At 38.6% G+C, this 25,121-nt stretch overlaps 1 protein-coding gene and 1 pseudogene across 1 annotated transcript in view; one reads left to right on the top strand and one right to left on the bottom strand.

The window, feature by feature from the left end:
- The window catches only part of LOC102808550 (xaa-Pro aminopeptidase 1-like), a 28,207-nt gene extending 3,825 nt beyond the window's left edge, over nt 1-24,382 (bottom strand). Inside the window, exons 1-15 of the mRNA XM_085505353.1 lie at nt 24,317-24,382; nt 23,749-23,868; nt 23,302-23,365; nt 21,821-21,925; nt 21,509-21,616; nt 21,072-21,230; nt 14,090-14,185; nt 13,785-13,866; nt 4,978-5,215; nt 4,372-4,458; nt 3,878-4,002; nt 2,957-3,034; nt 2,601-2,672; nt 1,263-1,326; nt 709-778 (exon numbers count right to left, since the gene is read on the bottom strand). Coding sequence (XP_085361479.1) covers nt 709-778; nt 1,263-1,326; nt 2,601-2,672; nt 2,957-3,034; nt 3,878-4,002; nt 4,372-4,458; nt 4,978-5,215; nt 13,785-13,866; nt 14,090-14,185; nt 21,072-21,230; nt 21,509-21,616; nt 21,821-21,925; nt 23,302-23,365; nt 23,749-23,868; nt 24,317-24,382 — 1,534 coding nt within the window. The remainder of the gene's footprint in view (nt 1-708; nt 779-1,262; nt 1,327-2,600; nt 2,673-2,956; nt 3,035-3,877; nt 4,003-4,371; nt 4,459-4,977; nt 5,216-13,784; nt 13,867-14,089; nt 14,186-21,071; nt 21,231-21,508; nt 21,617-21,820; nt 21,926-23,301; nt 23,366-23,748; nt 23,869-24,316) is intronic.
- LOC146737173 (uncharacterized) lies at nt 8,924-12,327 on the top strand (annotated as a pseudogene).
- Nucleotides 24,383-25,121: the final 739 nt, after the last annotated feature.

The raw sequence follows: 25,121 nt of genomic DNA, 5'->3' as shown, positions 1-25,121 counted from the left end.
TTTGCTTTATAATTGATACGGACTTATGTTTTAGAATCTTTGTATACTTTAACTACTAATATACATTTCACATTATGTTATTTTTCTATAGTCGTCCGTGTGTTCTCAAATGTTAATTCGGTCAAACAAGTGAAGCAACGAATGGGTCTCATATAAACATAGATGGCGACTTTGACTGTTGCGCAGATCGACGAGTACTAACGGAGACGTTCCCAAGCGTTAATTAGGTATTTTTTGGTGGTTGAAAGGTATAGAAGGAGTCACCAGCGGTATTGATTGCAAGTCGCGCCCAGGTTGAACCTCATACTTGTGATTTCAATTTAAAGAGCGCACTGGATTGTGAGAAAATCTATGTTTATCAACAAAAATGTAGCACATGCGCAGCGCGAGAACCACCGCGCTTTAAGAATAGCGGCCCTGGAAGAGACATTAACGCGAAAAGATGCTCATTTCGAATATAGGTACCTCGGTTCGGGGCTGTGGATACATAAGAAACCCTTCCCCAAAACCAAGTAGGTTTCTTTCTGTTCAACTTGTATGTCGGTCTATGTCAGTAAACATGATTTGATTTATTGACATTTTGTCACAAAAGAACACGCATATTCTCAGCCTCAGTCTGATGCCTGTCTGATGCCTCCTCCTCCTCCTCTTTCAGGCAATATATACTTAGTAATTGGCAAGAATTAGTTGCCAATAAGTTTGACCTACCCGTTCTGCCATGTGGAAAAATGCTTCTGGACAGATCAATGACCCCTTGAAGTACACGTGTGTAGGCTTCCTAAGACGCGACAAGAAAATTGTGTGTATTATCCAGATTCAATCTTTATTTAAATATATTTTATATGATATAATTGAGTGATTTGTATCCCCCGAATGATAATTTTATTATTTCGGCACTGCAAGTAATGATTGATTTCTGAGATGACATGCCTTCTTTTGAAAGAAAAATATCAATAATGTATCCCGTTTTCATTTCCTTTTTGAACTTACGACATTATTTCGGAATATTAAACATTATATTGACGGTCCAAACTATTTTCCGTTCAGCTTGAACTATTAGTATGTTATATATATTTCAAAAGAATGTTAATAATGTTTGAATCTATGCATAGAGTGCTTCTGTGATGTATAGTTCGTTTACTGCGTCTATAATGTTATATTAAAATAAGAGTTTCCTCTTTGAATGACATTGATTTTAACATTTTATCATGATGATGACACGACAAAAAACGCTTTGGCGTTAGGGTGCCTTGCACAAATACCTTATGGCGGTCTGCTGGCGTCCCATAATGCATCGTTCTAGTAGTATCAGTTGTGGTCCCACAACTGTAACACAATCATATATAAGACGAAGATGATTATTCATATAGTGTAATATTTAATTCATTTACTCATTATCACGTTATTACCCTATATATGCCCCCTCGAAACTACTTATTATTAGCACAGCAACATTAACAATGGAATAATGTTGCATTTCCTACTTACTATATGCGCACTACCAACTTACTATATGCGTACTACCAACTTAATATATGCGCACTACCTACTTTCTATATGCGTACTATCTATTTACTATATGCGTACTACCTACTTACTATATGCGTACTATCTATTTACTATATGCGTACTACCTACTTACTATATGCGTACTACCTACTTACTATATGCGTACTACCTATTTACTATATGCGTACTACCAACTTAATATATGCGCACTACCTACTTTCTATATGCGTACTATCTATTTACTATATGCGTACTACCTACTTACTATATGCGTACTACCTACTTACTATATGCGTACTACCTATTTACTATATGCGTACTACCTATTTACTATATGCGCACTACATACTTACTATATGCGCACTACCTACTTACTATATGCGCACTACCTACTTACTAGTACTACCTATTTACTATATGCGTACTACCTACTTACTAAATGCGTACTACCTACGTACTATATGCGTACTACCTACTTACTATATGCGTACTACCTATTTACTATATGCGCACTACCTATTTACTATATGCGCACTACCTACTTACTAGTACTACCTATTTACTATATGCGTACTACCTACTTACTAAATGCGTACTACCTACGTACTATATGCGTACTACCTACTTACTATATGCGCACTACCTACTTACTATATGCGTACTACCTATTTACTATATGCGTACTACCTATTTACTATATGCGTACTACCTACTTACTACCACTGATTAATGTGATTACCAAGACAACTGATAAAATCAATCAGTTTGTCAACAAAATCCTAAATTTTAGAGCACTGAAGCTAGCATGGCAAAAAACAGCGTATTTTTGCGTCGTGGTATCACCAAATTATACTAAATTGTTGTAATCCCAAAAGATAATAGCACGTGTAATTTTGCTAGGTGTATCACTTTTGTATTTCGAGAGGTTTCTTTAAATTCGGATTTCAGGATTCTGTTAGATTAGACCTAACAGTTCCTATATTGCTTACAGGGGGTCAGGGGTCAGTGAGAGGTTTTATACACAGAAACTATGACTGCAACTATAATACATATTAATTCATCCTATGGTTCTCTAGCGATGTAAAACGTACCGGTATTGTCCACCTGAGTCCAGCATGTATACGTTTTGGTCGGTAATGGCGACGTTAGTTTCCGGCGTTGACCTGTGAACGAAAGTGATGGTAACAACCTCACTAGTATAACAGAAACCAATAAGAAAAACATTCAAGTAACGAACATAGAATGCCATCGAATATGATTTTTCCTTCGAGACTCCGCCTGATTAATACGTGTACCCGAACGTGCCAGTCGCATTCATAAAAATATGCTTTTGATGGCACCTCTGTATCCTCGTATTTTAATCCTAATGGTAATGTTATAATAGGTATTTCGTTCAGATTTATTCTAAGCCAAGCATCGCTAGAACAATGAACAATATTGGACTTACGAGTAATGAATAACCGCAGCATTTTCACCAAAAGCAGAAATTGAACCAAAACTGCGCATAACAAAATCTGGCTGCTTCCTGTAAATATAATTGTAATATACAACTGCCAGTCAACAAACTTGCACATCAACAACATATATAACTACTATGTATCTTTTATAATGTCTTTGGTATAACTATGGTTACTGGGTTTCATAGATTTATTGTTTCCATGGTAACACAAATTACACTGTCAACACAGTGGTCAATAATAGTGTTCACGCTACACAAGTACGGGGTAAGATTTAAGCTAATCTCACACGATTGCATATTAGACAGAAACAATTGCAGTACAACAGTGGTTAGCACGGGCTAAGCAACGCCCAAACATAATAAAATATACAAAATCTTCAATCATTTTAACTATGATTGCTCAGTAGAGTGGCTTGAATTGTTATAAATGTTAGTTCTACAGTCATAAAACAATTACAGGACGTAGCAAACAATCTCATCCTCAGTTAATGTTTTATCAAGAAAAATCTCAATCTGTGTTTTTGTTGATCGTCATGTCAGAAATGGCACAACGAAATGAATAGTTATGAATGTAAGTATACCTTCCGTATGAACATTGAATGCAATGACGTTTTGAACGCTTAGCCCTTGCTAATCGTTCACATACACTTCGTTGGCCCGTGCTAAGGCCAGGTCTTAATAACGGCCAGATTTAATCCGAAATTAGCATTTAGCAGTTTTCCTAGCACGAGCTAAGCTTTTGGACATCTTAGCTAAGAAGTTGTGTGTGAACGCCACTATTAATAAGCTGTTTAACTCAAAAAACATGCAAAGTAACAAATGCAAGGATCGCCGTTTAGCATACCGATCTAAAGGTGAGAATTGTTGTTGCTTTTGGTGTAGTTGTTCAACATTAGAATATATACATACTCTCTAAATTCCAGTACTTTTGCGTCTGCAGAAAGTTCACTTAGTTTTTCAATATCACCATTAGATTCGACAACAGCGCCCTCCATCCAATGTAACCACTCGATCACAGCGACGGCGTCTTGTAACTGTATAATAAAGATAACTGCTGTTAAACGTGGACAAGGAACAGATACCGGCGTGATAACAAATTGTTGCGAAAATGATTGCGAGTGAATTGGGAGGAGGACCCCAGGTTATCGAATACCCAGCAACGATAGAAATGTGTACGTAACATTTGTCGATTTGTGAGTTCCAAAACAAAAGTTGATGTTTACAATTTCATATCGGTACAAATTAAACAAATTTAAATGCAAGTGCAATGCACTTTATTAATTCAATGAGTACGTCAAAGACATGGCAGTGTGGATACATTCAATGAGTACGTCAAAGACATGGCAGTGTGGATACATTCAATGTGTACGTCAAAGACATGGCAGTGTGGATACAGCACTCACGTTTCCTTCACGCATTCCGTTGATTTCGTTTTCATTTTTTTGCGCCTTCATGACTTGGGTTGGAATATCCTCCGAATACTCTTTTGTCTGGGAATTGAGAAAAATAATGACATATTAAATGAATCGAGTGATCGGCCAATGTGTTCATAATGTCACCGTACTTCATTGTCATATTAGATTGAAATGTTTAAAAAAAAATCTAGTTGTTTTCTTTCATTTTTACAATATTTTGGTACAATCCAGAAACAACATATAAATCGTTCATTATTGTTATAATATATATGTTAACTTGTAAAAAAAAAAAAGTTAATTCACTCGGTTAGAATTCGAAGGACGTCGTGACGTTTACATGAATGCGCATGCACCCTCTCAGTGGTGGTAATGAACAAGCTAGTCCATATATATACTATTCCACAGCCACATTTCAACACTGGTGGCGCATTACATTAAAGTATAGCAAACGTTGCGTTGCAAACTATACTTTCAATTTCTGAAATATCTGTAGTTTTTTTACCATAGAAACACCAACTTATTTCTAATGTTCATAATCAATACAGCATAATAGATTTATGGCTATCCTCTGTCTCAGATAAAATTAAGTCTTACGTCATTAACGTTCCCGTATATAGCATAACTAGCAGATGGACTTATCCAAACTTTGGTGATATCACTCTCATTAGCCATAGCAAGAAGACTTTCTTGGAAGGTGTTATATTCCAGAATACTTAGACATTTGTGGTTGTTGTTGGCATCGCCACAGAAGCTGTTCTGGTCCCCCTGGCCCTGGAGAAGATGATCGTGAATATCGTCGACGATGAGTTTGGTTATATTGTTCACAAACAACCTGTAGAGAAATGAATAATCACATGTGCTACTTGTGTATATGTAAACACAAGATATGTCACACACTACGACGTGTTGTGTGTATGTATGTAAACGTAAGGTCTGTTACACACTAGGACGTGTTGTGTGTATGTAAACACAAGGTATGTCGCACACTACGACGTGTTGTGTGTATGTAAACACAAGGTATGTCACACACTACGACATGTTGTGTGTATGTAAACACACGGTCTGTCAAACACTACGACATGTTGTGTGTATGTAAACACAAGGTATGTCACACACTACGACATGTTGTATGTATGTAAACTAAAGGTATGTCACACACTACGACATGTGTGTATGTAAACACCAGGTATGTCACACACTACAACATGTTGTGTGTATGTAAACACAAGCCATGTCACACACTACGACATATCGTGTGTATGTAAACACAAGGTATGTCACACACTACAACATGTTGTGTGTATGTAAACACAAGGTATGTCACACACTACAACATGTTGTGTGTATGTAAACACAAGGCATGTCACACACTACAACATGTTGTGTGTATGTAAGCACAAGGTATGTTACACACTACGACGTGTTGTGTGTATGTAAACACAAGGTATGTCACACACTACGACATATTGTACACAAGGTATGTCACACACTACGACATGTTGTGTGTATGTAAACACAAGGTATGTCACACACTACGACGTGGTGTGTGTATGTAAACACAAGGTATGTCACACACTACGACATGTTGTGTGTATGTAAACACAAGGTATGTCACACACTACGACATGTTGTGTGTATGTAAACACAAGGTCTGTCAAAGACTACGACATGTTGTGTGTATGTAAACACAAGGTCTGTCACACACTACGACATGTTGTGTGTATGTAAACACAAGGTATGTCATACACTACGACATGTGTGTATGTAAACACAAGGTCTGTCATACACTACGACGTGTTGTGTGTATGTAAACACAAGGTATGTCACACACTACGACATGTTGTGTGTATGTAAACACAAGGCATGTCACACACTACAACATGTTGTGTGTATGTAAGCACAAGGTATGTCACACACTACGACATGTTGTGTGTATGTAAACACAAGGTATGTCACACACTACAACATGTTGTGTATATGTAAACACAAGGTATGTCACACACTACAACATGTTGTGTGTATGTTAACACAAGATATGTCACACGCTACGACATGTGTGTATGTAAACACAAGGTATGTCACACACTACAACATGTTGTGTGTATGTAAACACCAGGTATGTCACACACTACAACATGTGTGTATGTAAACACAAGGTATGTCACACACTACAACATGTTGTGTGTATGTAAACACAAGGTATGTCACACACTACAGCATGTTGTGTGTATGTAAACACAAGATATGTCACACACTACGACGTGTTGTGTGTTTGTAAACACAATGTATGTCACACACTACAACATGTTGTGTGTATGTAAACACAAGGTATGTCACACACTACAGCATGTTGTGTTTATGTAAACACAAGGCATGTCACACACTACGACATGTTGTGTGTATGTAAACACAAAGTATGTCACACACTACGACGTGTTGTGTGTATGTAAACACAAGGTATGTCACACACTACAACATGTTGTGTGTATGTAAACACAAGGTATGTCACACACTATGACATGTTGTGTGTATGCAAAAACAAGGTATGTCACACACTACGACATATTGTGTGTATGTAAACACAAGGTATGTCACACACTACGACATGTTGTGTGTATGTAAAACAAGGTATATCACACACTACGACGTGTTTTGTGTATGTAAACACAAGGTATGTCGCACACTACGACGTGTTGTGTGTATGTAAACACAAGGTATGTCACACACTACGACGTGTTGTGTGTATGTAAACACAAGGTATGTCACACACTACGACGTGTTGTGTGTATGTAAACACAAGGTATGTCACACACTACGATGTGTTGTGTGTATGTAAAAACAAGGTATGTCACACACTACGACATATTGTGTGTATGTACACACAAGGTATGTCACAAACTACGACGTGTTGTGTGTATGTAAAAACAAGGTATGTCACACACTACGACATATTGTGTGTATGTAAACACAAGGTATGTCACACACTACGACGCGTTGTGTATGTAAACGTAAGGTCTGTCTCACATTACGACGTGTTGTGCGCCACTATGTGTGTTTATTGTATTTACAATCATTTTAACGCCCTCTTGTGTTCGCTTTACATTTTGCTACGCATGCTCTGTACTCTCGTTGTGTTTTCCCCGCCATGCTGGTTCTGTTTTCCCGTTGAGAAATAAACGGAGTTACTCGCTCGTTAGCGCTCCAACTGAAGTGTCTGGTTGTAGTCCAAGCTCTGTATACAACAGGTCTGTGTCTATACTGGCGTGGTGGCAGCGTCCTTCGGATCTCACGTCATTGAAAGGTAATACGGACATCGTTAACTCACAAGCCTGCTATACACGTACGGACTTTACACACGCATATTGTGTATAGCCAGTCAGTCAATATATCGACTGGATAATACCGACGTTGATTTCGTTAAGCAATACTAATCATTATGGCCAACCAACAACGGGCGCCCAAGCAGTGGTGTCTGTCAAAATCAGAAACAATTACTTCGTTTGAAAGCTGGCGTCAGAACCTGGTCTACACACTCTCATTAGACTCAAATTTTGCACAGTTCCTCGGTGAGGGCGTACAGTGGACAAAGCGAACCAAGGCTACACCGCTGAGAGGTTTCACAGATGATGGAGAAGACATCCAGGCCGGCAGACGACAAACTGCCCAGCAAAAGGTCAGTGCCCTAGAACTAATGTTGGGGCAAATAGCCAACTTCTGTCCAATCATATCTCGCAACATGATAGTCAAAAATTCGACATCCATGAGCAATATTTGGCAGGTAATCCGTCTCCATTTTGGGTTCCAGTCCACTGGTGCACACCTGCTAGATTTTTGTAATATACACCTTGAACCAGATGAATGCCCAGAAGATCTCTTCCAACGCTTAACAGCATTTGTTGATGATAACCTGTTACGCAGCGACAATGGTATTTCACACCACGGTGAAACAATAACTGACGATGAGGAAATTTCCCTTTCACTTGAGAACTACATTGTACTCACTTGGTTACAACTAATTCATAGTGACCTCCCCAAACTGGTTAAACAGCGGTATGGGACTGAGCTGCGGACACGGACTCTAGCTTCTATAAAGCCCGAGATCTCGCAAGCATTGAGCTCACTTTTAGATGAAATCCACATGACTGAGGACGCCACTGTCATGCTCTCTGCTTCTTCAAGGCCTCAGAGGGGACGCATCACACCAAAACCAGTGAGATATCAAAAGGCTCGGCCCAGGGAACGCAAAAGCCGCTCATGCCCATTATGTAAGCAGGCCAGCCATCCAGACAACCATTTCCTCAGCGAGCGTGACTTCCTGCCGGACCAAGATCGTAAATTCATGACCAAGGCCAGACAGATTGTTAATATACTCGATGACGTTCCCCAGGACACTCAACAGGGCGATGATGATCTCAGTGACTTTGACACTGCGGACGTCCCTACTGCCCTTAGAATACAGGTTCGTTAGTCACCATATATTGATACATTTTATGGCCACCAGGTTACACGTCTTACCATCGACAGTGGTGCCACTGGCAATATGATTCTACTGGCCATGGCAAAACGTCTCGGCGTCCCAATAAAGTCTAGTTCTCAATCAGCACGTCAAGCAGATGGTTCATCTCCCCTAAAAGTTGTGGGTGAGACCAAATTCGCAGTGAGTCGCGATGATACGAATTTCAAGTTTGAAGGCCTCGTTGTCGAGAATCTCGATGTTGAAATACTCGCAGGTACCCCTTTCATGGAGGCCAATGATATAAGTGTTCGTCCAGCCAAGCACCAAGTCACTGTGGGAGACAACACTACATATACATACGGTTCATCGCCAAAGGGCAGTCATCGCATTCGCCGGACACTCATACTACGTGCACCACCAAAGTCAACAACAATTTGGCCCGGTGATTTCATTGAACTTGACTTGCCTACAGAAATCAAAGACTCAAGCGAGGCATTTGCACTTGAACCACGAGTAGAATCTCGCTCGCTCTCAGTCATATCATCTGACAAGCCATGGCCAGCTCCAAACATTTATTCAACCATATCGGGTAAAATTCGGATTACGAACCAGACCAACACACTCCAAAATTTGAAACGCAATGAACATTTTAGCCAAATATGTCCTGTCTTTGTACCACCGACAAACAAAGACAGCATAGACACTACACTTCATGTAACATCACCACACAAATCAGTTCTTCCAGAAAAGAGCTACTCAGATTCGGTTAAAATTGACCCCGACCAACTCCTCTCTCCGTCTCACCGAGCAAAGTTCGCAACATTACACCATGAATATAATGATGTCTTCAACACTGCAATCAAGGGTTATAACGGTGCTTCTGGCCCATTTCAAGCAGTCGTCAACATGGGTCCTGTTCAAACACCGCAGCGCAAGGGCCATGTTCCCCAATACTCCCGTGACAAGTTGGCTGAGTTACAACAAAAGTTTGACGAACTTGAAGAGCTCGGTGTTTTTGCTCGCCCGGAGAACGTACATGTCAATGTAGAATATGTGAACCCCTCATTCTTAGTCAAAAAACCAAACGGTGAATTCCGTCTTGTCACCGCTTTTGCAGACGTTGGCCGCTAAAGTAAGCCACAACCCGCCCTCATGCCAGACATCGACAGCACACTACGCCAAATTGCACAATGGAAGTATATCATCACCACCGATCTCACTAAGGCCTTCTACCAGATTCCCCTGTCACACGAGTCACAAAAATACTGTGGCGTTGTAACCCCATTCAAAGGTGTCCGTGTATACGTGCGTTCAGCCATGGTAATGCCAGGCTCTGAGACAGCGTTGGAGGAGTTAATGTGTCGCGTACTTGGTGACATGCTTGAGGATGGTAGCATTGCCAAACTCGCAGATGATCTGTACTACGGTGCAAATACAATCGAGGACCTTCTTGTAAACTGGAGACGTCTCCTGTGTAAGTTAGCAGCCAATGACTTAAGACTGTCACCATCGAAAACTGTCATCTGCCCGGCAACAGTCACAATTCTCGGTTGGGTATGGAATGAGGGAACCATCCGCGCAAGCCAACACCGTATCTCTACGTTGTCGTCATGTTCTCCACCGGAAAAGATACGCAACCTACGATCATTTATAGGCGCATATAAGGTCCTAGCTAGAGTGCTACCAGGCTGTGCTTCTCTTGTTGCTCCACTAGAAGATGCGACTATTGGACAACAATCCCAAGATAAAATTCAATGGTCGGATGAGCTTCGCGATTCCTTTCGTGTTGCTCAGGTAGCATTATCATCAAATCACACGATCACACTCCCCAGACGCACAGATCAGATATGGATCGTCACTGATGCAGCCATTAAAAAACACAGTGTTGGGTCCACCATGTATGTCTCGCGTGGTGACAAGCTCCACCTCGCAGGTTTCTTCAGTGCCAAGCTTCGAGGCCATCAGGCAACATGGCTTCCATGTGAAATTGAGGCCCTTTCTATTGCCATCGCAACAAGGCACTTTGGGCCATACATCATTCAGTCCCACCATAAACCGTGTATTCTTACCGACAGTAAGCCATGTGTGCAAGCGTACGAAAAACTTTGTCGGGGTGAGTTCTCAGCAAGCCCACGCATAACAACATTCCTCTCTTCTGTTAGTCGTTACCAGGCCAATGTGCGCCACCTGGCGGGCAAGGACAATATTCCATTAGACTTTGCCAGCCGCAATGCCGCAGAGTGTACCACCCCTACCTGTCAGATATGTTCGTTTGTAGAACGTGTGGAAGACTCGGTTGTCATGAACACATCCGTTGAAGACATATCATCAGGAAATAAACGCCTACCATTCACCAATAGGGCAGCGTGGCAGTTGGAATGCACTGATTTAAGACGCACACATTCTCATCTCACCCAGGGGACTCGTCCATCTAAAAAGCTAACTAACATCAAAGACGTCAAACGCTACCTCAACATCGTCACTATTGCCAAAGTTGGTCTACTTGTAGTCAAGCGTACTGATCCATTCGCTCCACCTCGCGAGTGCATTGTTGTACCTCGACAGGTGTTAGATGGCCTCCTGACAGCAATTCATATTCGTCTCAGTCACCCGTCTTGTTACCAAATGAAGCAGGTCCTCCATCGTTATTTTTTCGCACTGGACATGGACAAGGCAATCCAACACGTATCCACCTCTTGTCACCAGTGTGCCTCACTTAACAAAGTACCTCACACAATTGTTAAGCAATCAACTTCAGATCCACCAGAATCTGTGGGCAGTTTATATGCAGCAGATGTAATTAAACGTGAAAGACAATTAGTCCTAGTCGTCAGAGAATGCGTCACGTCATACACCACAGCGTGCCTCATAGAAGACGAACGCAGTGAAACATTGCGCAACGCCTTACTGCGACTTTGCATTGACCTGAGCCCCCTTGATGGTCCACCCGCAGTTATACGAACAGACCCAGCTCCAGGCTTTGTAGCCCTATCAAAAGACAGCCTTCTTCGAAAATACCGTCTGAATATTGAGGTCGGCCGCATCAAGAATCGCAACAAAAACCCTGTCGCAGATAGAGCAATACAGGAAGTTGAGGATGAGATTCTCCGCCAGATACACTGTGCGCAACTATTACGCCACTCTCCCTCTCCATAGCAATCGCTCATGTTAACTCTCGCATACGTTCAAGTGGCTTATCGGCACGTGAAATGTGGACCCAAAGAGACCAATTTACCAATTACCAGCTTCCTATTAGCGACCGTAAACTTATTTTAGACCAACACACGAAACGTTTGGCTAACCATAAAGCTAGCGAGAAGTCAAAAGCTCCTACAGTAAAAGCCACCAGTGCACCCAAACTTGAAGTTGGGGACCTCGTCTATCTGCAGTGTGACCGCAATAAGTCTAGTGCCCGCGATCGCTACTTAGTGACTGGTATCGATGGCCAATGGCGCAACATCCGCAAGTTCCGCGGTAGTCAACTCTGACACGGTATGACGTTTGCCTAAGAGTCGGAATGTTATATCGTACCTTCTCCGAAAGACACCGATCAAAACCCTATGTCATATCATCTGGACGAAGACGACACTCCACTATCTCCAACACATCCACCAATACCACCAAGTATACCTTCCGATCTAACACCGGCAACAGGTTGCACTGACACTCCCTTAGAAACTGAGTCGCAAAGTATTGGCTCAATAAACCCAATATTGTTGACTCCTGGAGACCAGACACCAACATCCCTGGCTGATGATAATCCAAAAGTCATGCAGCCCGTTCAACATAGACGATCAAGCATCTAAAAGACTATGTCATGGACTTTTAAGTCTGTATTCAGTTTAGATTATTTTTTGTGTCTTTCCAACAACAATTTTGAATTATCATGTTGCCTGTCATTTTTCCTCATGCGTTTTCTTTAGTCTTTTCGAAAATGATGTATGTTAAAGACAATAAGTGGTTACGCCACTATGTGTGTTTATTGTATTTACAATCATTTTAACGCCCTCTTGTGTTCGCTTTACATTTTGCTACGCATGCTCTGTACTCTCGTTGTGTTTTCCCCGCCATGTTGGTTCTGTTTTCCCGTTGAGAAATAAACGGAGTTACTCGCTCGTTAGCGCTCCAACTGAAGTGTCTGGTTGTAGTCCAAGCTCTGTATACAACAGGTCTGTGTCTATACTGGCGGTGTGTATGTAAACACAAGGTATGTCATACACTACGACGCGTTGTGTGTATGTAAACACAAGGTATGTCATACACTATGACGCGTTGTGTATGTAAACGTAAGGTCTGTCTCACACTACGACGTGTTGTGTGTATGTAAACACAAGGTATGTCATACACTACGACGCGTTGTGTGTATGTAAACACAAGATATGTCACACACGACGCGTTGTGTATGTAAACGTAAGGTCTGTCTCACACTACGACGTGTTGTGTGTATGTAAACACAAGGTATGTCATACACTACGACGCGTTGTGTGTATGTAAACACAAGGTATGTCATACACTACGACGCGTTGTGTGTATGTAAACACAAGGTCTGTCTCACACTACGACGTGTTGTGTGTATGTAAACACAAGGTATGTCACACACTACGACGCGTTGTGTGTATGTAAACACAAGGTATGTCATACACTACGACGCGTTGTGTGTATGTAAACACAAGGTATGTCATACACTACGACCCGACGAGAAAGACTTAAGCGCGGCACATATCACCCTTTACGACACAACCCGACGTGACTGTCGTGTCGTAGGGGATGCTCTGTGTTCGATATTCAAAGCGACGCGACGGACTAAATATTGGGTCTTTATGTCGCGTTGAGTTGCTTCGGTAAGTGTGCTGGCCGAGTTGCGTCGATAAGCTGGTACATGGTGCTGTATTCATCCCGAGAACTAGCTATTATTGAGTGTATGCAATGTTGGATTTTGACTCACGTCGTTTTCTCCAATTCTATTATAGTATACGCAAAGAATACTGGGTTATAAGGTATGTCCTCCCCTCGTAGGTTGAAAAACCCTGCAAAGTAGAAGATATTGTATCACAGTCAGGCAAGGTGGTAGAAGAAATATATTATGACGTCATTGTATGGCACATTAATTGCTCTTGTAAAATAAAATGTATTGACTTCAACAGAACTACCTCGAAACTGGAGCGTTCGACAGATACGGCACACACTGGGGTTTAGTGCTGTGTCCACGGTCGGCATTGTACAAGAGTGTTCACAAGGGTTTTAACTTACATGCAGTGTCATCTAAAGCGTGCAGTACCATCATATTAGCTTCTACGGCCCCCATTTCCTTCCTGTGATCTGTGACCTTGTCGAACCATTCTTGACCTTCATAACATAAACATACAAATCATATATATATATTTATTGTTATAAAGCTAAGCATGATACACCAGAGCTTGAAAACAAAAGAAAGATAATTTTTATTTCCCCTTTTTTCAACTATTGCCCGAATATTATAAATACATGCATAAATATGGACATTTCGCTTACAAGTAAACTTTTTCAAGTTCAGTGACACGGGTTTATTTATTTATTTATTGCTTCCCTTTTGTAACAGGGGCTCCCTATGTAATTTAGGAGCTGCACCAAATAAAAAATACATTTCACTCAAAGGCTAATGAAGAAAACTTTCGATAGACAAAATAGAAACTAAGTTACATGAGCTAAAATAACAAAATATAAACAAAAACATCTAAAAGTAGAAAAAATAAGAAAACTAATATAATATATAAGAAGGACATTGTACATTGGAAAAATATTAAATATTATCTGTATACTTCTTCCATGGCATCAATTTCGTCACACAGTACTGAATTATACTGCCTTGTACTGTCACCCAGGATTAAACTTAGCACTTCTTTGTTTGCTATGAGGTCTTTATGTAAATTTATTTCGTTTTTGTTGCATAGGAGCATTTTAAATATTTTAATGCCTTCCATTAGGGTTTTTCTCTGTGCTGAGAAACATTCACAATGTAATATGAAATGCTCCAGTGTTTCAGGTTCTTGCCTTGAATTTTAATTGGGTGGCCTTGATGTTGGATACAGCATTTAAATATTTTTCACAATATCTTAAATTTGTTTTAAATTTTCTATAATGAACGAGACTTGATTTCTCTGCCATTTTATGTTTCTATTGAATCACTGTTTTTACAATCATATTTTTAATATTTCTTTCAGACAGATTAGTAAATTGACTTTTGTTTATCTTTATAGTTCTTTCTATATCTTAAATGCTTTTTAGCCATGGCCAGGTCTTATTCATTAACTGCAGTTAGTTTATTAAAAATAACTTTTGACCATCTGGTTGATTCCATTAAACACAACCTCCTGTAATAATTCAGTTTTTATAAACTGACTCTACTTTTCATAGTTAACCGCCCCAGGTTCCCTAGAACGACTTTGTTTGCTGTGTATGCTCCTAGAATAAACTTTCCCACTGTACGTTGCATTCTTTCTAACTTTTCCATGTCTGTTGAACTAAATATTAACAACTTACAGGCATACTCTAAGGCAGGTCTAACAATGTGGTTCCACAAGGATATACCATAATCTACTCTATTCACATTTCCATGGTTACCAAGAATTGATTTCATAATGGGGAATAACTTGTTAAATTTTTCAGACATTTTTGTACATTGTGTATGACCTGACAAGTTACGTGTAATTCAACAACCCAAATATTTATACCCAGCAGCTTCTTCTGTCTTTGAGTTCCCAATCTGCCAATCTTTGTTTTTGTTAACTTTCTTGTTAATGATCAACACCTTTGACTTTTCCTCATCAATTTTCATCTTTCATAGTTTGCAGAAATAGTTTGTAAATAGTTTAACATGGATTTGAGTTGGTCCTCATTTGGTGCAATAAGCACCACATCATCAGCAAAAAGCAAGCCATTTATACAAATTTCATCTAATTTAACAGTAGTGAATCATCGTTTTTTGAATTCATTTATGTAAATTGAGAATAAGGTTGGGGCTACACATCCTTGTTTTAAACCCTCATTCTGTGTAAAATAATCTGTTTCAATATCGCCAAATGATACTTTACTTTCAATATGGTTATATGTATTTTTTATTATACGCCATAATTTGCCCTTTACACCATTCTGCCATAGAGCATACCATAAACCTTCTCTCCAAATGCTGTCATAAGCCTTTTTAAAATCTAAGAAGGCAAAATATGTATGCTTTTTCTAGTGTTTACGAATTGAAGCTATCCCTTTTAGAATGAACACTTGGTCAATTGTCCGTTTGTTTTTCCTGAAACCCCCTTGAATTTTCCCTAAAATATTATTAGATTCCACCAAATTGCTTAATTCTTTTTCAACTATTTTACTATACATTTTTCCAATAACTGAGCTGAGTGAAATGCCTCGATAGTTATTCAGATTTTTTATATTGCCGTTCATGTGTAATGGTATTATTATGCTTTACCCCCAATCAACAGGGACAACCTCAAGGTGGAGACACACATTAAACATCAATTTTAATGAGTCTGTCACTACTTTGCCACTACCTTTGATGATTTCATGGGTGATTTCATCTGGCCCTGCAGCTTTATTATTCTTGAGATCTGATATTATTGACTCCCGTGTGCGAAGCACAAAAAGGGAGTCTTTGCAGTTAGTTTGTCTGTCTGTCTGTCTGTCTGTCTGTCTGTCTGTCTGTGTGTCTGTTCCATCGATATCTCAAGAACCAATGTTCGGATTTCAATGAAACTTGGTATATAGCTTGTCTGGGGCAATGCGCAGATTTGATTAGTTTTTGGTTGACATCAATGCATATTAATGACTCATCTGCATAATAATATGTGAATTTTAAGCTATTTCAGTTATATCTCAAGAAGCATTAAAACGATTTTCATGTAACTTGGTAAGAATGTTACTAATGATTGGCTGCTGCAATTCATTGTTGTATTTTACATTTTAATTAAAATTTAGCATTTTTTATGTATTTTTTTATTATTTTTTTTACATTTTTTTCTGCCCAATTGCATGAATACAACTAATAGGAATCGGTGAGTGGAATAATTTGCATAATGATGCGCATGCGTATTCTATTTTTTATGACCAGCAATTTATGATGGTGTCAGCCATTTTGTTATTTCCAGTGTGTTGTACAAAAACGAAGCAAGCGCTCGGGAGAGGAAATGTATCAGTTTACATTATGAAAAGGTCTAAGAAATTACATGTATGATTTTTTATTATCGTATATGTAAATAAATAAATAAGTAATTGAACAAATGTATAACCTCAGTGACTGTGAAACGAATTACTGTGCAAGCTAGTTTACATTCACGTGTGGTGCACAATTACATTCAAGCCACGGAACATTGAACCCTGTGTGAGCCCAGTCAAGAAAATAATGAATGTGAGATTCATCATCGCCAAAACCATGGCAGTGTTGAAGATATGAAAATGGTTGGTAGGTTCGATTTCATGGTAAAATGTTGTGTAAATTCGTTGTACTTGTGAATCCTGATTTATCACCGTATTATTGAACGCGAGAACAAATATGGTGACCTCCAGCATCAATGTAGTTGTATCAAGTCGCTGCCGTAAGGAGATATTTCCTTTGTATCGCTTACCAACATTGTATTGTACTTCTTTCCTTTATTTTCCTTTACACATTTGGAAACTTGCATGGTGCACTTTCACCCCCACCTTCCCCAAATTACGAAGCTATCAAGTCGACTGGTAGGTATAGGATGTCGATGTGTATTGATGACTACTGCGTTGTTTAAGGGCTTCTCGTACGTAAAATGGGGCACATTCCCAGTAAAAATATCTATTTACACAGAGCTGAAAAAATTCGCCTACATGTGTAAATTCATGTTGGGATTTGGAGAAAAAAAAACTCGTAAAACATACCGAATTTACCGTGACGGAAGTGATCAATTTTGGTGCCGATTGTTGATGGGCTGATCAGCATGTCGGATTATTTCTGAGAACGTTCTTCGTGTGGGAAATCACAAAATCATTAGCACTTAGTAAGCTGGTTTACCTTATTTTTGTGTTAGAGTACCCTGTACAAATGACATGAATCGACATGCGATGATTACCAAAACAATTTGACAATCGGTGTCTCATTTGTTCACCGCCCCTCAACACGGTGATTTGTTATGACGGTGACTTGTTATGAGGGGTATTTTTTCCCGGCCCTTTTCGTCGGAAATTACGAATTCATTGGCTCTAATATATCCTAGTTTACTTTAGTTGTTTCATCCGATTATTCTGTACATTGATTTTACCAAAGACACTTTTTCTAGTGTCTTTGATTTTACCTAGCAAAGGAAACAATCGGTGTCTGGCTTTGTTATATTTACACTATTGCAACACCTTATGTGGGCCCCCAGCGTAGGCCTCGTGTTTCACTATTTTTTTCATTGAATATTACACGGCACGATATCCCTCAAATCGGAAGGCACATTTATTGCTCGAGTTACTGTTCCTATTAAGTTAAGCCATGGAGCAAAAAAGAAAATATGGTTAAGCTGAATACCATGCTTCATGTGGAATGTATAGACCGTGATGTCGGCGTTAACTACTGGATGCACAGTGGAAACCACTGGGGCAACGCCACGCTGACCGGCGTCTCCTGCCTTGCAAAAAAAACAAACATGCAGGACGGGCTGCAGGGTTTTAAGCCGTCGTAGATGTTTTCGAAACGAAAATTAGCGAATAGGTTTTGTTTCGAGCCACTTAAAATGTCCTGTGTGTATTTTTGGTTGGTACTCATGGCGTGCGACGTGCCCCAGATAGTGTCAATTTATACGCAGTAATAAATGAGACGCGATGGGGATTACTTTAAATTTTACGTACCGAGAAGTACGTCTGCCGTAAATTATTAATATTTGTTATGGTACTGAGCTGTACGATGGTTGTAATTTTACCATGTCGATTTTCGGGATATACGAGCCAATCGAAAAGATTGTGATGCCTTCCTTATTAATATACGTAACTGAAAATAAATAAATATAATATTCATTGACACGCATATTTATATAGTGGTTTGAATTTTAGATATTTAGATTGTGATTGTTTGTCAGAAATGTACATAGTTGTTCTTGCTACTTTACGTTTTCCGTGTTTTTAAATGCCCTATAAGTTTATTTTGGGCATTTATTTGTTTACTATTTTCGTTGCATTTCATTTTCCCCAATGTTTTATGAATTATTTCCGTTTTCTTTTTAATGTTTCAATTTTGTGTAGACTTTTTATGCATATTTTTAAGTAGGCTTATTGTAGGTATACGATGTTTATGTGTGTAGATGACTACTGGTGGCTCCTTATTTAATAGATTATTCATAATTTGTTTATCATTTTCAAATATTCCCGAATATTACATCATGATCCCTATTCCCTCAGCACACGGGAGTTCTTTCTAAGCTTTCTTTGATTTTATTTATTTGTTCTTATCATATACCTCGTATTGCCCGGCCTCGTAACGCTATGGGAATCCCGATGCGCGAGCCGTGCAATAATTTTCCATATCACGCCCGGGCCCCGTTTACCATATTTGGTAAACGCGTCTATTTCCTGGAACTACTTTCTGTTTATAAACAACGCGCGTAATTTGCGTCTGCGCTTCGATAATGGCTGACGATATTATTCTGTGGATGGAAAATATACCGAAAACACAAGTTGGACTCATTATTACCCTGACGAAAGTCGGCATTCCACCACAACCAGTCATAAATATAACTGGTCACAAAAACGTGTCAAGTTTACAGCACTACGATACTCACATTCAGCTGGCCTCGGTGTCGCGGGATACACACCGACTGTCTGACGATACTGTATCTCAACGGAAAATCGTCGGCGCATTTCAGATATTCTTGGTTACGCCAGAATCTGGAACTGTAAACCAAACTGCTTCTTGTCAAGCAATTGTTTCTCGTTCGCCGACTAAGGTTTTTAACAACTGTGAAATTAACGTGTCTTTACCCGTCTTTACCTGTGGCTACAACATCAGCTCCAAGAAATCGTCCGTTGTCGGACGGTCAGTAAATTACCAACTTAGCTGGACTGTAGTGTCCATTCTTAAGAAAGAAAGTTTATAATGAGTTCGTATTTATTACTGTTAAAATATTGTTATAAATTTATGTTCATTTGCTGTTTCATTAAAACGTAATTTGTGGATATATTTGGTGACATTAGTTTGTCTATAGATTCCTGTCACTGACGTCATGCGGTACCGGTCTATTGTGTGAGAGATGTTGACGCGTTTGCGTCATTTAGAATCCATCGTATAAATACGCACCAGTAAAAAGGCCCGTATCGAAACCCGGATGAAATCGAATAGGTTTTCTTTTGGGCCAGACGAGCGAAAAATAACATAACTAAAGACTTTTTTTTTCATATAAGGTATATGATAAAACCTTTATGGACTGGATACGGCTTTTGCTGCCCTCGATCGTACGGCTTACGCGCCCTCGCAAGCTCGGGCGCTTCCGCCGCACGACCTCGGGCCACAAAAGCCGTATCCAGTCCATAAAGAATAATCCTTTACGGAGATATTATTTACATTTTGTGATGAATCTTCTTCATACTTGGCTATTGAATCTAAAACTTTTTTTTCAAACATTTTTGATTCTTGGAAAAAACTGTCTTTCTCATCCAAATTTTGATGACTTCTTTCACCCAAGTGTTTCCAATAATTTATCAAAACATTTTTAACTTTTTTTTTCGATGATTAATTTATGTTCCTGGTCAAGAACAACTGAAGAATATGTTCTTTGTTTAGGACCCTTTAGAATTGACCAGTACTTTGAGTTGATTTACCTCCAGATTTACCAACCTCAATACACTGTTTAACTTTGTTTTCAATTTTTTTTGTTTTATAAGATTTTGGACATTATTTTTATCTTCTAGATATTTATTCCATAATATTTTACCTTCATTGTCATGGTAACTGCTGTTTTCTTTAACCCACTCTCTGTGTTTTTTATTTGATTTTGTTCATTCATTTATTGCACTTTTAATTTCTTGATCAAACCATGGTTTAGCACTACCGGTACTTGATCTAATTTTTTTGCCTATAACCTCACGATATGTTTCAATTGTATTATTTACTAACTGGTTCCAAATTTCATCACATGCTGATTGTTTATTTGTTTTATTAGTTTTATTAGAAATTTCTGGTAAACAATCTGATGAGCAGCACCCCTCCCCTCCTATGTATAATTCAGAAAATAACGATACCAATTACCTGCCCATTTAATGTCCATTATATAAAGAGGTTCGTTCGGACATTCTGGTTGATCATCCCAAATTATATCCACCAGGTTTTCTTGATGGGAATACATTTCTATGTACACGTCATCAGCTCGGGCTGCTTTAAATGCAGTATCATAGGTGTTATATAAACCTGGAAAATTATAACAATAAAATCATTACACCGATGGCTGGCATGGTCCGCGCTGAAATCACTACTCGTAGTAGTACAGAAACCGCCGCTCACAACAATGATACTTTGGGTCAAATGATTATTAGTAACCATACAGACGAGTTAATGTCTCTCTGTGGACCCAATATATGCTGAATTATCAGAGATTTGCTTTGTCTGGAACAATATTGATAATACGCATATTTAAATCTGGTTAGAGATGTCGATTAAATGAATTTATTTTAGTAAAAAAAACTTACTAATTGAAATAAGTGTTGGATCAAAGGCAACTAAGGTCGGTAAATCTTCAGTACCGGGGGGTAGAACATCAATGAGCCATTCCCATTGTAGTGGTGTTTCGGGCTCCCCTAATGAAAAACAAAAAATGGTGTTTTTTGCTCGTTGATTCGAGAACAGCATTATTTAGCTTCATATTTAACAATACTTCTATATTTAGTGAGAATATCATTTATTTCTATAAGTAAATGCATTTTTTAGTGTAAATAGCACAGATCCGCATTGTCAATTCACGGTATTCAATCACCATACAGAAGTTTTTAATGTCGACTCACCCTGTTTCATAAGTATCCAATTACAATCAAGTTGTTGTTCGGCTTGTAGAAAGTATCTACCATCGGTCCATACTGCAGATTGGTTCATTGTGACAATAGCAAAACCTACACAATAACGACAAAGTGGCATTACGTGATTGATAACACTGATATTACGTTGATGGCATTACGTGATTGATAACACTGATATTACGTTGATGGCATTACGTGATTGATAACACTAATATTACGTTGATGGCATTACGTGATTGATAACACTGATATTACGTTGATGGCATTACGTGATTGATAACACTAATATTACGTTGATGGCATTACGCGATTGATAACACTGATATTACGTTGATTGCATTACGTGATTGATAACACTGATATTACGTTGATGGCATTACGTGATTGATAACACTGATATTACGTTGATGGCATTACGTGATTGATAACACTGATATTACGTTGATGGCATTACGTGATTGATAACACTGATATTACGTTGATGGCATTACGTGATTGATAACACTGATATTGCGTTGATGGCATTACGTGATTGATAACACTGATATTACGTTGATGGCATTACGTGATTGATAACACTGATATTACGTTGATGGCATTACGTGATTGATAACACTAATATTATGTTGATTGCATTACGTGATTGATAACACTGATATTACGTTGATGGTATTACGTGATTGATAACACTAATATTACGTTGATGGCATTACGTGATTGATAACACTGATATTACGTTGATGGCATTACGTGATTGATAACACTGATATTACGTTGATGGCATTACGTGATTGATAACACTGATATTACGTTGATGGCATTACGTGATTGATAACACTGATATTACGTTGATGGCATTACGTGATTGATAACACTGATATTACGTTGATGGCATTACGTGATTGATAACACTGATATTACGTTGATGGCATTACGTGATTGATAACACTGATATTACGTTGATGGCATTACGTGATTGATAACACTAATATTACGTTGATTGCATTACGTGATTGATAACACTGATATTACGTTGATGGCATTACGTGATTGATAACACTGATATTACGTTGAAATAAATGATTAGTAACAATGCCAAGATAGCTATGTTGTTTCAGAACACAACTAGAAATGTGACCATGCTTGTGAATGTTAAGTATTTTCAGTAGTTAGTGTGATTTTTATTTTACCATTGTCATATTTTCTATTAAAGGCAAACTGTTCCTCTTACAAGCGTGTGGTGTGTTACAAACAAGGTTAAGACCAAATTGTATATGACATGCATAATTGAATTATATCAGTATATTCCATTCATGAAACTAACTTATCATACTAAAAATTAATACAATATTCTGTTCTGTTTGTGTCATTAAGTAATGCACCATATTCTATAAGAAAAAAAAACATTAATTAAACAAACAAAAATAGAGAACGTTCTTTTCCTTATACACAAAGACGGCTCTACTGACCTGCTGACCCGGTAAACCCAGTTATCCACTGCCTCCTCTCGTGACATTCGGCGATATATTCACTCTGAAATCATCAAAATATAACTTGCACAGTTACTCAAATTACTGGATATGAGTGATACGTCATTTAAGTTTAATTGAGTGCTTAATCGTGTTTTTAGTTCATTATTATTATGGTATACAAACACTACAGAATAATATGATGTTTTTACGAAGATACCTCAAAGCATGGAGGTTTACCTCTATGCTCAAAGTATGCACGAAGAAAGTACAGCGAGAGTATCCACTGACGCGCAGTGGAGGTCGATGCAAAGGTGTACTGAGTAAATTTTATTACATGAGTTACGAGCAATCCTATGCTTCTTAAAAGTTACGTTATGTATCGCTGTGCGTTTATTTATTTTTTTAATGTTATTCTTAAAATAAAACTGTACATACATTATGCGCATCTGCAGATGGTATGAGATACGCTGCAATTCTACCATTTACTTTTGGTACAATTTTTTCCATCTCGACTCTCAGATCAGCAATTCTTTCAGTTGTGTCAGTAGCCGTTGGTGGCAAATACTGAAGAAATACAGAAGTTAGTTTACATCAACGTTAAAATGATATAGTATATGCATGATAAAGACGTACCCTCATCACGAGTGATGAACGTACCAATCAAAAGGGATAACCTGAGCACGTGGGATTATTTCACGATTGTTCACAATTGGCAATATGTTCTCTTCTGGGTATTGCTACAAGTTCTCAAGAAATGGGACACATCAAAAGTTATTGAGCTTATTAATTATTATTTATATCATTTATGTCTGACTAGCTGTTTTATGTTGCCATAGTAATTTATATTAGCGAACTCTCGTTCCAAATCAAATTGCGTAAAATAAATAATAAATGAAGAGCGAAAATTAAAATCGCAAACAAAGTGTTTTCAAATCACGCATTGTACGTGATTACAATTGTATCACTGCCACACAATGTTCATTAGATCATTATACAGTATTAAATGCCTTACCGGGTCATCGGGATCGCTGCAGTCTCGGACTGTGGATTCGTCACGTTTAGCACGATGTCTTGACATGATGTTATATTCATATGGACTTGGGCCTGGCAATGCATTGCATGCATACAAAACTGTGCATATAAAACAACCAATGCGTATTTTAATTAGGAATAACTTGGTTAAATAAACTAACTCATGTCGAAATATAACACATCTGTCACATGTGTCTAGAGATTGGTCACTGATACGACTTGATAACTGGTTTCAAGTGAAAAGCTGGGATCAACCCTTGATCATAACCTGTTATCATTAGGCTTATACGAAGTACTAGACGGAAATCGAGTCAGTGATTGGAACTAATTACAGATATAAACTTTGCTGACGGACTGTTATTTCTCACAGTTGACAACAGTAGTCTCCCAACATAGTGAACAATTAATCAAGTATATTATGGCGTGTTAAATACTTCATGTGATTGGCTACATAAGTGGAATGTGTGGAGGCCACGCCTCGAAATCTTAAGCTTCCATGTAGTAGACTGTGTTTTGAAATGTCAATAAAGGCAGCTCTCCACGAGGCGGAGGTTGGCACGAATTCCATCTGTGTGTGTCTTTGCTTGGTTGAAAGGTTTGTGATCGTGACGATCCCGGATACCTGACGCAATGCTAATAAGAACACGAAAATTACACCCTTATACATCACGCGTAATTTCCAAATCTCTACAATCTGGAAATCGCATCTATTGTTTGGAAAACATTTTTGATAGTTTCAATGTGTGTGTGAATGTTCTAATACAATAGAATAAGAAGAAAGAAAT

Source organism: Saccoglossus kowalevskii, chromosome 11, assembly GCF_978046115.1.
Source record: "Saccoglossus kowalevskii chromosome 11, keSacKowa6.1, whole genome shotgun sequence".
Lineage (NCBI taxonomy): Eukaryota > Metazoa > Hemichordata > Enteropneusta > Harrimaniidae > Saccoglossus > Saccoglossus kowalevskii.
Note: the sequence above shows the minus strand (reverse complement) of the source record. Positions and strands in the feature narration are given on the sequence as shown.